Below are 15,820 nucleotides of genomic sequence, written 5' to 3'. Positions count from 1 at the left end.
GTGATCAACCACATTATTTAATATTAGATTGAACATTTCGTACATCGTTTACACATCTGTATTTATCGTTTGTTGTGTGTGATCAACCACATTATTTAATATTAGATTGAACATTTCGTACATCGTTTACACATCTGTATGTATCGTTTGTTGTGTGTGATCAACCACATTATTTAATATTAGATTGAACATTTCGTACATCGTTTACACATCTGTATTTATCGTTTGTTGTGTGTGACCAGTTCTACTGTCCACATATTCATACTTACCAAGATTTATATGTGATTGGTCATATTGTTTACTAAATCTTTGCTTTACCCTGCTGCATCTTAGTGATTATAATTATCCTGCACGTGTAAACATACCGTGACATCGTACAGACAGGGGTCATCCCTTAATAAGCTAGGAAAAAGCTTGATGTGTATGTGTGGAATGGGGTGAAAGGAGCGAAAGTTTATCTAGAGATGTCATCGCTAGCGCCAGAATAGAATAGAAGTTCAAATGGAGAATTGATTAAATTATTCAAGAGTTATGATTGGCCAAGGAAAAAATCGGTTTATTTAAATGGATATTTCGGATATTGATCCCCTCCCACACACACACAGTTTATATTTTCATAGTGTACAACCAAATAAAGGAAATTTAGTTTGTAGAAAAAGTAAAATCTAAAATAATTAGTTAATAATTATCGGTTTTGGAGTTTTTAACCCGAACGGCACATTATACAGAAAGTGTTCAGCTGCATTACATATCGAACTGTGGACTCTTCGATCCGCAACACCACAAGCTAATCGTTAGACTACGTCCTGCCGATTCAATATGACACTGCATTACTTGTTTGTTTGTTTTAGAGTAAATCCAATTTGGGCTATCTACTGTGTCCACCGCAGGGAATCAAACCCTGGATTTTAGTGTTGTAACTCCGTAAACTTACCGCTGTCCCATCGGGGGAGGGAGGACACTGCATTTCATCTTAAAATACTAATAAGTTTAAAACTCAACTTAAGTGAACACACCAAATACAGGTGGAAATCGTACACTTGAGGGCTGAGCACGCGACAGACAAACAAACATAAATTAATCATTTGCACTTGACCCATGATATTATTCTCCGTCTCTGTATTTAGGTATAACTCTCGGAGTGCTAGAGCTGATCTTGGAAACTATTCTCTAATCAGACATACGCCATCTACTGGATGTGAAAGAAAACAAAACTAATAAAAAAAAAGAATATTGATAAAAATTTTAATTGATACGTCTTCTCAGTATGTTTGTTTGTTTTAGAGCAAAGCCACATTGGGGTATCTGCTGTATCCACCGCGGAGAATCGAACCCCGGATTTTAGCGTTCCAAGTGCTTAAACTTACCGCCGACCATTGGGTAGAGTTGTCAGGCATCGGATCTCATCCCTGTGAAACGAGCTGTGGACAACGATTCGATTTAATTCGGGGGGGGGGCAATATGGGAACTTGCCCCCAGCTGAAAAATTACAAACTACATTTTAACATAGTTTGGCGTTTCGTAAGTTGTGTGATGCCACTGTTGATCGCTTATGGAAATATGTAGCAGCTCTTTCCCACGCAAAATAATTATACATTCAGATCGTACATATATGTTCAGATTGGAGGTTTGCAAGAAAGAGATATCGTTTGTACTTAATGGCATTAGAAAGCAAAATAATATGGATTATCTTGGGGTACGAGCACCATCCTGCAACAAGTCATACACCCGCCATGGAAAGCAAAGTTTAGCGTTTTTAAATAGTTGGTAATCCATGAACTTAAAGGTCAGCGGCAAAAGCTGTCCACAGGCAACAGTACACTAGGTGGATTATGGAACGGAACAGGGAAGAGGAATATGTGTGGAGCTTAAATGCCTTACAACAGAGGTTTTCAGAACAGAAACTACGCAGCACTGATATTGCAAGATGTAAGGTCGTCAGCTGTAACATGACCGGACACTGTGATAAGGACTGTAATGACGTGGTGTTTGTTTGTATATATACATAAGAATATACCTTGAACGTGATTGTCATATCCTCACGGTCCACTTAATCCTATCTTTTAGATCAGCAAATAGGACTACAATAGTAAAAGTTTAAATATCTTACAGAGCGCTGAAGCTGACAAGCTAATTACTAAAATCTCTCGTTTCTCATCTGACATCAATGGAACGAAGAGAAGTAAGGCGACAAACATTCGACAAAGCTCGTTGAAACAAACGCCACGTGATGAGGGCCACCGAGTGACTGGGATCTTTAAATCCCATGCCGAGGCTGGGATTATTGAATCCAAATGCCGTAGAATTAGTTGCGGAGGAACCTGGACTACCCTGAGAAAATCCATATCCAAAGGAGAGGGGCCGAATAACCTACCTGTCCTGTGCCCAAGCTGATGACACTGTTATTGAAAGACTACATGATGGTGACATCCCGAAACAGAGAACCAACTTAAAACAGTCAACTCCTTAGAACGTCTAAGTTATTTCTCATGGTCTAAAGATAGATAGAATGCAAACCGGATTACCATTACCTGTGAACTACTGACAGAAAACCCTAAAGTTCTAGTAATGACAGAAAGTACACCCATATGTGATGTATGGTTACACAATGATGCAGCTGATACCTTTGTTGTCCTCGTGGACAAGAAACGAAATTTTCCACCCAGTGGCACAGCGGTATGTCTGCGGACTTACAACACTAGAAACCGGGTTTCGATACCCGTGGTGGGCAGAGCACAGATAGCACATTGTGTAGCTTTGTGCTTAACCTGAAACAAACCAAACCTCTCGAAATTCGTGACAGAGCTAGACGGTCAAAATAATAACATCTAGAGAATAACGGAAAACTGACTTCCCTCGAACACGGACTGGGTTTAGTCTAGTGGTTAGCCTGTTGGGCTATATCTCGAAAGGTATGTACAGCGATTAGCTCATGTGTGCTTAAGGTATCGTTCAGGTTGAATATAGTAAATTCCTTCGCTATTTGGAGACCCTGAAACGAATTCAGAACATCGTAAACAGGAACAAAGAGTAGACTATCCCATGAACGATTATAACTGATCCTAAAATAGTTTAACATTTGCTTTGTTCATTAAAGTAGAATGACAGATTTTCATTGACAAAAGTTTCTCCAACTATATCTCTCAAACATGTGTAGTTTATAAGAGAATGTGGTGCAACAAAGAAACGGAATATTAACAATGAAATTAGGTAGGAAGAACACCTTACACCAAACTAAGACCACACCTTAGATCATACAAGGTCACATGTGGTTCAACAAATAAACAATCACTGACATAAAGTCAGGTAAAAAACCACCTTAGACCAAACAAGACCATAGACTGTGCAACAAAGAAACACCAACGTGAAGTTAGATACGAAGAACACCTTAGACCAAACAAGACCATAGTTTGTGCAACAAAGAAACACCAACGTGAAGTTAGGTACGAAGAACACCTTAGACCAAACAAGACCATACTTTATGCAACAAAGAAACACCAACGTGAAGTTAGGTACGAAGAACATCTTCAGTCCAGGATGAACTTAGGAAGGTTCCAGATCATCGTATCATGCGGACCAAGCTGCCACCATATGAATCAAGTACAACTCATAAACTAGAAAAAAAATTTCGTTCTAAAACAATGAATGGATAATCCGCGTCAAGACTTCAAAAGTAATAATGAATCGGAACTAAATCCTGTGTTGTAGTGAGTTGTTTGACATATTTTACATTTCACTTTCTTTTTTCAGTTATATACATTAATAGGAGAAAACGCGTATGAAACGTTTTTTGGTTGGGGTATTTTATATTTGAAAACACAAAGTTTATAAAATGTTAAGGCAGGACTTTGTATTTAATGAAAACAGTTTCGTGAGTTGCCTAGGCTACTCGCGTCTGAAGTTAGGTGTGTGGGGTGTCTCAATGCCCCCCCCCCAGCGATAAGTCAGGGGGCTTATATCGCTAAAAACCAGGGTTAAATGCTCGTGGTTGACACAACAAAGACAGCCCTTTGTGTAGCTTTGTGCTTAATAACAAACAAACAAACACTGAGAGGTTAAACCTAAGTAGGCTAAACATTATCCATAACACGTTATACCCACCACACATCTCGAATACAAAAGACACTTTGACCCGAATTGTCTGATCAGAAAGGACAAACAGATCGACGTATCTAGTAAGAGACGCCAGATCCAGCGATGTTTTCAAAATCTGCGCACAGGGGGCAAGTATGAAAACTCAACGGGGTGACGGTACCGGGACTCTAAATGTCTATAAACAAGCGAAGTAATTCACACACAAAACCATAACACATAGACACTACTGTCAGAGGAGGGACTATGTGGAATGACAAACCCATTCCCCAAATATTTTCCCTTTGCAATGAATAGTATTATCTACAACCACCCCCCGTTACACATAGGGTGACTTCGTCCAAACTTCCCTACTCCTAATTTCGTTTTTGCATAGTTTAATCATTAATAAAGTTTAAAAAGCTTCCCACGTGCGCAAACACGTTACTCTTTTAATTTATAGATATTTATTTTATCTCTATGTTTCTCTTTTCTTTTCTCTTGTCTAGTTATAAACACGCATAAATATCCACTTTTTCTTCTACAGGTAACGAACAGCGTAAATATGGCGATCACTAGAAAGAGTCTTCTTCAATTTCGTCGAAACCAAAAAATAAAGTCTTCGTATCATAGGAAATCGTTTAGGTGCAATGGTTGTCAGAAGTCATTCTTGGATCAGGCCAAACTGATTCGTCACAAGAAATTAACACTGGTCAGTGTCCCAGATCGCTGCGGAAGATGCGAGCTAAAACTTTCTTCTAATTCCAACGAAGATAACCTCTACATAAGTCCTGTCATGTCACCTTTTTTACGACGTCATGCGATTGTTACAAGAAACGTTTCGCCGAAACGAGAACAAGTCTTTTCAGGTTACCCTGAGGACGGGATAAAGAGTAATGACGAAAATGAAGGAGAAGTCGCTGAGACGTGTCAAGAATTAGAAGAAACAGGACACAAGAACGTTTTTCATTTAACCCTGAGAAACAACTGGTCAAAATTAGTCACAGATAAAATATCAGCTCTGGTGTTCTCTCTAGCACTGAAGGGTCATCACCAGTGTCCGAAGTTTGTGGGATTTCACTTCTAAGCCATGGCAAAACAAAAAAAAAGATATATTTTTTTACGATTTTCTACAAACTCCTGTGCCACGACTACAGTTACAATGACTTTCTTTCTTTCAGTACAAGTCAATCTTATCTTATTCGTAAACTAATTCTGAATTAGAGTGCTCAAACAACCATTATGATCACTTCAAATGAAAGATCTAAAATGTATAATACTCCAAGAAAACTAATCACATCTTCACAACAGTAGATTAATACTAATATTATTTTTTACCAAAATACGAGACTAAACTATGAAATCACATCTTCACAACAGTAGATTAATACTAATATATTATTTTTTACCAAAATACGAGACTAAACTATGAAAGGCTGCTTTTTTTATACACAAATGATTTTTTTAAGTTATATTAAAACAATCAAAATTTATTTTATACAAAGTGTAGGGTTACACAAGATTTTCTTCTGTGCTCCGTCTAGTCTGTGTAATATGTATCATAAAGTGTACAATCTTAAATAAGTCATAATCTACCTCTACAAACTAAAGATTTTAATAAATAGAAACAGGTTCAGCGTACTGTATCTTAGTTCATCATAGATTTCAATGGAACTCGTAGAAATGGATAAAAGTTTAAAAATCATCATTTCTTATATCATATGTAAAGTAATATTGCAGCCTTTTCATCTCGAGACAACTTTTAATCCAATCAAAGTTCTCTTCACATTATTTATTTGTAGTAATTTATGCAAATGTTTTAGTTAGTTATGATAGAGTTTAAGCCTTGCTAAATAAAAGTCACATGGCATTACCTTCAAATGGTGAGTGTGTGTTGTTATTTTGAGTTCATTTCATCACTGGAAAATAAAAAAACTTTAAAAAGTAGACTAATACGATATAGTTTTAGCACTCTTATGTTTCCACAAAGAGAATTGTTACTCAAAGTCTTTCGGTTTTCTTTTCTCTCTCTTTTATTCAATATTACTCTACAGAGGTGTAGGAGGTAAATTAAAAGTGGAAGGGCCCAAGGTTTATTTGATCGAGTGAAGTGAGGAAATGTGTGCCATAGGTGCATCCATTATGGGTGGGTCCAAGGATCACCTCAGGGCCATGGAAGATCTTGAGATCTGGATTAAATATTATGCTCTGTGTAACGTGGACAATCAAACTGTGGATTTTGGTGTTGTAAGTCCGCAAACTTAACACTGACCCATTTATCTGTAGCTGACCAATCAGAGCATTAGATCACATGAATCTGGAAGTATTTCTGATCTGTGTGACAGTCGTAAAGCAATTCCACATACCTGAGGTAAAGTATGCCACGAAACTGTAGATTGAACCCTGCTATAGTCAGTCCATAAGCTACTCCTAAACTAACTATTCTTAAATCTTCTTTGAGAAAATATCTTGTTTTCTTTCGAAGCTACTTTTATATGATTATAAAATACATATATTTAAATAAAAAAAGAAACACAATAGCAGCTATGCGATTTATCCAGTTTCCTCTCCTGCTATGTTGTGCTTTTTGGCAGACAAGTTACTCTGGATGGACAATTCTCACCAACTTGACCTTCCCCATGTCCATCATGGGCAGTGAGGATCCTTTTTATAGAGAGAGTAGACGAATGTTGATTTTTGAGTTGCAATGCTTGATTGATTGAGAAATGAACAACTAAAAGGGTTTTGTGACATTTACTTTATGAGCTACCTGATGAAGTGTTGTAGTATTGCTGCAATACATACATTTAAAACAGGGATTAGTGACCAACAAGCATATGCTTAAATTAGGCTTTTCAAATCTGGATAAAAAGTAAAGGTAAAAATAAAATTAAAACATCTGTAATATGGCTGAAGGTCTGACCACTTCTGTAGGGTTCATCCAGCACTGAACACTGACCTATATCTCTTGCTGTACAGATTATCACTGGTATGGTATGGCCTGATGATTAGGACGCTCGACTCACAAGCTGCGGGTCATGTCACTAAACATGCCCCACCCTTTCAGTTTTCCATTTCTCAATCAATCAATCATCGCAACTCAAACATCAACACTTGTCTACTGCCTTTCTATAAAAAGGGTTCTCACTGACCCAAGGTACATCACATGATGGACATGGGGAAGGTCAAGTTGGCAAACATTGTCCATCTGACCACTTCTGTGGGGTCCATTCAGCATGGGGATTCAGGAGTTCTGAATACTGACCTACATCTCTTGCTGTACAGACCATCTCAAGAGGTCTCAGAGTCACTGCAGTTTGTTACGTCTGCTTGGAAACTTTCCATCATTGTCCTTCACCTCATCAGATTTGTGATTCTACACAAAACAGGCTGCAATTTTGTTATATTGGCAGGTAGAAGAGCATGAACTTCTGGAATGTCTGCCTAAGTGTTTGAGAACAATCAGCTTTCAACAGATGGAGAACTCCTCAAATCATCAGCAGATCCTCTGATCACATCTTCAAATTATTTTGGTTCTCCTCCTCTCTCCCATAAAATTTACCTGATTGCAGAAACATCTCTTGGACAGTATCTCACAAGGAGCACGAGAGAGCAATAACTAAGAGAAGACATCTCTGCTCTATGTTACAGCTCCACCCACACAATGTAAAGTAGGTCATAATACAACTATCCCATAACACATCAAGAAGGTTATAAGAGTTGACTTTGTTACAGAAAATAATATACAAGGCTGAATTAGCACATGACCTCCACTGGATTCAGTATGTTATGAATTATAATGTTAGAGAACATAAAAATTTTGTAACTATGAAATATATATTGTATAAATGGTCATAACCCTTTTTGCTTATTTTGTTAGGATAGATGTTCCCTACTTCTTCACAGTTTTATTTATACCACATATAACCCTATATTCTACTAGTGATGTTATGAATGACTTTTAATTCTGTTATATAGACATTAACTTTCCATGACATCAGTACTCAATCTTCTACTTGACAGTAATATATAAGTTGAAAGTTTGAATCGTGTTAGAATTCTCATTCTGCTGTGATATAAACGTCAATTTTACACCACACTTAACCTCCATGTCACACTAAAATGAACATGATAATTTTAACACTACCTTCCCTGTCTATGTAAAGGTAGTTTTCATGTTTTATCTACTTCTTTTGTCATTCTTATTCTATAATATACAACCAGACGTCAATTTTTCAAACCAAGTCCAAAATTCAACTTGCTGCAAAACATGTATGTCCAGTTAACTTGTCTTTATACTATGTCCTCTGTAAGCTTTTACAATAACAAATGCTTCACTTAAAGAGTCCAAATTAATATGTCCATCTTTCCAAGATTTATATTTTATGAACAGTTTTCAAGAATTCATGATAATACTTAGTTTTTAGTTAGTTTCAAAATTCTCAAGAGCCATCTGCAAATATTGTCTGAACAATTAGTGGAAATCAATTCTCATGCTATTAGTGCACTCGAGGCCCCAGGTACAGAGTACAGTTTTATGGTAATGATACGTGAACAGTCCAAAAGTGATAACCGCTATGTCTCACTTGATTCAAGTTTTTAATACACTACATGAAGTTCTACAAATGAGACCACACTTGACTTACAAAGCAAGAGAGTATCAAACTTAATACTTATTTCAATTGCCATTTTTAGGAACCAGTTCACCTTACAAGTTTTACAATAACAGCAAAGATTTATGGTAATATTATTGATGAATTATTAAATTTTTATATCTTGTCAGATAGCTCTGCAGCAATGATAAAAATATGAAGAATGAATTATATTACCAAACATGTTTAAGTAACAGACCATTAGCTTCAATGAGTGGTGGTTCATACACAATTCCTATATTTCCATAAACTACATGTGGATTTATTCATATACAGCATTTAGTTCTGTAGGTCCCAGCGGTAAAATCTGAGTTTCAATACTTGTGGTGGGTACAGCACTGATAGCCCATTATGTAGTTTTGTGCTCAACTACAAAGTACCTCAGAAGTAGCTCATTATTTGGAGCATGTTTTTGTTTGGAAGCACTGAATGAAGAACAAATGGGCAAGAGAAAAGCCTGGGTGATTGACTTCAGTCATCTTCTGTAGCAAAGATAAAATGGGATGATGTGGAGAAGAAAAAGTTCTGCCACATAACCACTGATGGCTACTACAAGGAATCATTAGATGGGTCAGGAAGAATAAAGAAAATCATTATCCCAGGTTTCACAATCAGTAATGAACCCTTATTAAAAGTGTCAGAAAATCTGGGGTACTAAAATAAACCCATAATTACTTAGTTTCACATTAAAAGTAGATTGTCCCTTGAGCAACAAGGAGAAAGAAAATGTTGGACCACACAAGAAAAAAAACAAAAAATCCCCATCTTGGTAAACAAGACTTTTTTGTAGACAATAACCTCCTTAGAGACAGGTTTATGAAATACTTATCTATAGACCATCCATGACATCAAAGAGAAAGGCACTTCTTAATGTATAATAGTTCCCTGTAAAGACTCATTAAAAGTAAGTTTTACTGAGAACAAATAGTAATGTTAACGACAAACATGGCATCTTAGGAAGGACTATATTATATTTGCACCACCAATGTGAAGGGTTTAATCCAAAGTTAACAGACTTAACTCGGAAATCAGCTGTACAAACAGAAAAGTTATTCTTGTTTTTTTTCAGGAGCATAGCATTACAATTTTGTAAAACATAAGTTCATCAACAAAACCTTACAGAAAACAACTCTAGAAAGTTTGGTTTGATTTTGAATTTGTCACAAAGCTACATTAGGGCTATCTGTACTAGCCATCCTTAATTTAGCAGTGATAGATTAGAGGGAAGGCAACTGGTCAACACCACTACCAATTCTTGGGCTACTCTTTTACCAACAAATAGTAGGATTGACCACAGCTGAAAGAACAAGGGTGTTCAGTGTGATGGGGATTAGTTTAGAAAGGACCCATTTTTCTGAAAAACCAATAATGCTGTTATTGGGAGACCAAACCTTTGTAAACAATATATAATGGTTTTTGTTTTTTTTATACTGCTGTCTTTATTGTCTGGTAGAGTCAAAATTACAGATACCAAATATGTTCCTTCTCAACACCACCCATCTTTTTTTTTGTGGAACAACATGCCTTAATGGTGCCAAATGAGAAGTAGGGCCCAAACCAATTACTTAATATCTTGAAGGTGTGTTTGTTGGTCCAGAGAGGGCACAATAGCATAATCAGACAGATATACAACTTGAGAAATGTTTGGACCGAGCCACAGGGCAGGCAAATGAATCATATCTTCTTCTATGAATGAGAAGAACAGAAGGAATATCAAACTTCTGCATCACCTACAGAAAAGTATATGCCGTTATGTAGGTGGATGCTCTCCTAGTGTTGTAAATTAATCAACTTTTAATTCCTTGTGGTTTCAATCAATGTGGCTTGGTTATTACTAAAGTGAGCCTCAGCACTAGGAGCGTTAGAATTTCTGGGTGATAACTAGTAACTGTCAGCAACTGCCCACAACCAATATGGAATGGGAAAAACATGTATTTGATGTCAAGGTAAACTGAAACTGGTAAACCTCGATCAGCTCTTGAAAATATAAGTTTTATCTGACAGGGTTTATGGGATAAAAAACACCACAAGCTACTTCAACTGCAGTGTGTCTTGTATACATGGAATATGCATATATATGACATAATCAAATATGCTAATAACAAAGTGTATTCTCACAATGCTACATTAACCACCACTGAACAACAAAAATTATGGTGGTTGTTGTGTTTTAGAAGAAAGCCATATTGGGCTATCTTCTGTGTCCACATCAGAGATAAGAAAATGGCTACTGTACTGTGCAGGTTTTGTTCTTTCTTTGACAGGAAGTATAAAGGCTTTATATTGAGAAACAAATTTATGCTCATAACAAGAGAATTGTTCTTTGTTATCTTTTATGTTTTATTTTGAAAACTGTCATACATTAGATTTTTTTTAAATTTAATAAATGATTTGATTCTTGTTCCATTTACATAAATAACTCAGTTTTCATACAACTGTATGCTTTTTAAAAGCCAATTCTGTAAGTTTAATTTAATATTCTTCTAAGTCGAACGTTAGACCTTGTGCTTTTATATATATGTATTCCTAGCCAATAAGGATAAACAAGGAATATCCTCAGAGCTGTCTGTTTGAACTTTCGTTTCAACATCATGGAATGGCCTATTATGTTTATATGAAGATATAATATTTTGTTCTGTGCCTTTTCAGTTGTTAAAACCCCTATGAAGTCGAAAAAATAAACATCAAGAAATACAATCAATAATTTATTTTCTTCAGTTTAGGTTATTTTGTTATCATTTTTATAAATAACACCAATGATTACATGTTATAGATACTACATTAATCTGTCCACAATTTTCAATATTGTTTTGGTGTTGTATGTGGAAAGTATAACATCAAATTGCAGGATTAAGGTGTAGTTTATAATGTGCTGGGTTTCTTTTTTTTGGCAATAACATCTGTTTCTTAAAGTGTGTTTCTACAACAATTTTATGTATTATTAACACCAAGGTTTAAAATCTTCCAAAAAGAAAACTCTGTAAATACTTAGTTTTCTCAAAACATTTCATTATACCAAATTCACGAAGAAAAACTTTAAACCATTCCGTTTGCATACTTTAATGTAGCATACTGAATAAAGATTACCAAAAATGTCTAATTAAACCAATATCTATCTTTATTTTTCACTAGTAAATTACCAACATAATTACATGATGTTGACTATTTTACATAAAATGGTACAGAAATAGCTTCATTAGGACTTAGATACAATATGAGATCATGAGCATAACAACACTAACATTAACACCATAAATAATTTCAAAATCCTTGTCATGGTAAAAAGAGAATAAACTCCAAACTGAAAAACATTACTAAATACAAACTGAAATGGCTTAATTTAAATGCCATGATTTTAGGACATAAAGTTAAATTTATGACATTCCAAGTTACAACACTTTCTTAAGGACTACTTGGTTTTTATCTAACAGCACAATTTTTGGTACTTTGATAATCATTTAAGGTTGAAAAAGAAAATTTAAAAAGATGAAAAAAAAAAATCTGTCATTAACTTCTGATAAAATTAAGTTACCTAGACAGAAGTACAAGTTAACCCAGTAAAATACAAAGTTACTTTAATATACTCTTCTGACATACCGGACTTAAACAAAAATAAACAAGATGAGCTATCCTCAAAGTTCCAAATATAAAATTCATCATAATTAATAAATTCAATTTAAGCCAATCATGTCTCTTCAGGCACTGCTAGTAAGTTATTGTACTTTCAGATTTTAGTGATGCTGTAAATGCCTATTAAGTACATAATACAAATAAATTAATATCTCACCAGTGTCGTTTTTGTTTTCCTATGCCTTTCTTATTTAACATCAACATTTAAAAAAAACTGCAGTCCTAAAAGCTTTTAGCTATGTGTTGTCCCTAAAATCTTGTATTCAAAATCAATGTACTTCTCGTGTAAACTAAGATGGGAAAACTTTAAACAAACCATTGTTGTGTATACAGCTAAAAAAAATATTCAAAAGTTAAAAATTGTGTTACAAAACACCTCATTCAAACCTCCCAGCAACTTAGTAAAAAAAAATAGGTATAAAATAAGGAAGGAAATGATAAAGTCTGGGAATACTATGGTTTACTTTTATATTTCTATATTTTTGTGGGTGAATTTCTTTGTAGTTTAACATTTTATACAAGTTACAATTCTGTAGAGCAAGAAAAGGAGCTCAGAATAATTCCTTTGTATTTTCCCTCGGGGGAAAAAAATAAATCCTATATCATATCATTACACACCTTTATTTGTTTCTAAGTTCCTTTAGGTTGACATCACCAATCTCATGATACTGGCAAAAGCTTTCTCTGCTTCATTACAAACACAAAAGGATCAAATTAACATACTTGAAAGCTAGAAAAAGATTTAAAATGAACTTGTTAATGTCAATTTCTTTAAAAACTAGAAATAAAGGGAGAAATTTGGTAAAAAAATTAGAGAGGTCACAAAAAAAGAAGGAAAAAGTCTGGTTGCTGGGAAGCCTGATTATTTTATCATCTCTGAAAACGTGTTAAAACAAAACATAAAATGATCCTAATAAGTTCGATTAAAGGCAAAAATGTATGATCTCTGTTTAACAATTAAAAACATTTTCAACAACAAGAATATGGTGAATACAATCAAGTAACCTATACACATATTGGTATTTTGCAGAAATCTAAAATATCTAAATTTTATTTGGGACCTGAATTCCATTACATTTAGGAAAGCTCTTACTTTTCATTCCTCATGGATAACCAATTCATAGTGACTTGTCAACAATTATCATAACATACAAGTATGAACCACCATTTGTTATGCAAATTACAATAGTAAGAAGTGATATGTAGGTTAACCACAATTATATAGGTTTTCTCTTCTTTTTATAATACATCTATTCCAAAAGGCAGGATTCCTTGAATCAGAGCTTTAGATAAGCCCATAACTGAAGGCTAACACTGAGACAAGACTTAACAACATATTTCATTTTAAACTTTATGTACGAGTCATTCATACAAAATGTCTACTTTGTACATTTTATAAAGCTAGAAAAGTCAAATACTGGGTGCTACATCTACACAATTAAACTGAGCTCTTTTTTATGAAAGTCAGGAAAAAAGGCCATCATTTGACACAAAGGCTACCTCTGCACGTAAAGTTCACGAAACCTGAACACAAAATTGTCCTCTTGAATTTAGATTATCCTTATTTCACTTCACATTAAATGTGAAACATTCAACCACATAAAAAAGGTTCTAAATAGCCATAGTAAATGTCACTGACGTAAAGGAAGATCACCCACATTAACAACTGTGAATGATATAATCATCCCAAAAGATTACTAAGTACTTCAGTACCCTATAACTCTTGGAGACATAATGTGAGAGAACCCTCTCTTTTTTTTTTCATATATTTATGGTATACTGTCAATTCAAGTTTTCACAAATGGGCTACAATTTAAGCCCATGATTAAAATAAATGCCCATTTGCACATTACATATCTATTACAAGTTTAAGAAAGATATGAGCACTGGTAAGAAGATGACTGTGCAGTAAAATAGTTTGATGACTTTCATTTCAGCACACATGCTACACCTTTATAAAATACAGCAAAACCAGGTAATTCAGAGGCTCACTAATAACCAAATACTTTAGAAATGGCAAGAGCAAAATAATTCTGAGTGCAATCCTTCATGTTTGATGGGTACCATCTCACAGACACTCGAAAGTGCCCATAAAACGAGCTTTTATTCTTACCAAGAAATAAACACTTTTGAACTTGGGTCATGTAATTTTTTGTTATGACTTTGGCCATGCAATCAGCTATTGTTTATATACACAGATAACTTTGAAAGACCCTGTTAGCTTCTATGATTCTGATACTTTAGTTTTAAATGGCCAAGGTTAGTGACGTTACACGTACAGTAACACGGCATTTTCAAACTATATTGTCGTATATATATATATATATATACAAATATTTGTAACTGAGAAACTATGTCAAGGTTTTATAGTTTAAATTATAAAATGAGATATTAATTATTAGCAGATTCGGCCTAACAAGAAGTTTTATCAAATTTGACTGTGACCTGCATTGCATTTGATGAATTACTTTCTGCACGATACGAGGCTGCTGTGATTGCCATACTGATCGGAAGTCATCGTGCCTTATTGGCACTGTGAACATGTCTCAGATCAGCCAGTGAAACTTTATTTTGTTGATATAAAACAGTATAATTCATTCAGTAAATACCAATTAAAATTTATTGTCCAATTCTGTAAACCAAGAATCAAACTCACTAACTACCTCTGTGGACAGTTTGGCAGGGGCTGTTTACAGCCCTTGTGAATTTTTCAAATGACAAGGACTGTTAATTGTATGGAATGAAGTGTTGAGGGCCTACACTGTGCCAGCATCATATTCTTTAACACTTATTATTATGTATCATACACCAAAATGTCAATTGCAAAGATATAGACAATAACAACTGAAACATTTTAAGCCAAAAATTACGTAAATCTCTCCAGAAGAACAAGAAGTTATAGGAATAAAAGCAAATGAGGTAAATATCCTAACAGTATTACAAAAACTGTGGGAAAAACAGTTAATAATTTTCTTTAAAGTGCTGGCAAAATATGCCACATGCCAAAATGTTGGCTTCATTCTCAATACTGGTTGTTGCTCTTGGTCTGCCTATAATACACAACCACTGACACACATTATCTCTCATCTGATGTGAAGGATGACATTCATCTGGAATCCTTTTGGCAAACAACCTGGCAGCAACTCATATACTCTGGTTACTCTTTCTGCTATTCAGATGAACAGCTTATCTTGATCCTACTCTATGATTTGGTAGCAGCTGCTACAGTGTTTGTATACTACTCTATGATATCTTTATATGATTTGGTAGCAGCTGCTACAGTGTTTGTATACTACTCTATGATATCTTTATATGATTTGGTAGCAGCTGCTACAGTGTTTGTATACTACTCTATGATATCTTTATATGATGTGGTAGCAGCTGCTACAGTGTTTGTATACTACTCTATGATATCTTTATATGATGTGGTAGCAGCTGCTACAGTGTTTGTATACTACTCTATGATA

The 15,820-nt window shown here is 34.8% G+C and overlaps 2 protein-coding genes across 2 annotated transcripts in view; one reads left to right on the top strand and one right to left on the bottom strand.

Annotated features, from left to right (window-relative positions):
* LOC106471259 overlaps window positions 1-5,925 on the top strand; it is an 11,012-nt gene extending 5,087 nt beyond the window's left edge. The window contains exon 2 of the mRNA XM_013931849.2: window positions 4,619-5,925. Within this exon, the coding sequence (XP_013787303.1) occupies window positions 4,619-5,158 (540 nt within the window). The 3' untranslated portion in view covers window positions 5,159-5,925. The remainder of the gene's footprint in view (window positions 1-4,618) is intronic.
* Window positions 5,926-11,818: 5,893 nt separating this feature from the next.
* LOC106471258 (protein turtle homolog A-like) overlaps window positions 11,819-15,820 on the bottom strand; it is a 21,940-nt gene continuing 17,938 nt past the window's right edge. Inside the window, exon 7 of the mRNA XM_013931848.2 lies at window positions 11,819-13,083. Within this exon, the coding sequence (XP_013787302.2) occupies window positions 13,046-13,083 (38 nt within the window). The 3' untranslated portion in view covers window positions 11,819-13,045. The remainder of the gene's footprint in view (window positions 13,084-15,820) is intronic.

This window comes from Limulus polyphemus, unplaced genomic scaffold, assembly GCF_000517525.1.
Source record: "Limulus polyphemus unplaced genomic scaffold, Limulus_polyphemus-2.1.2 Scaffold4496, whole genome shotgun sequence".
NCBI classification, from domain to species: domain Eukaryota; kingdom Metazoa; phylum Arthropoda; class Merostomata; order Xiphosura; family Limulidae; genus Limulus; species Limulus polyphemus.
The sequence above is the reverse complement of the archived record's forward strand: the minus strand, read 5'-3'. Positions and strand labels throughout refer to the sequence as shown.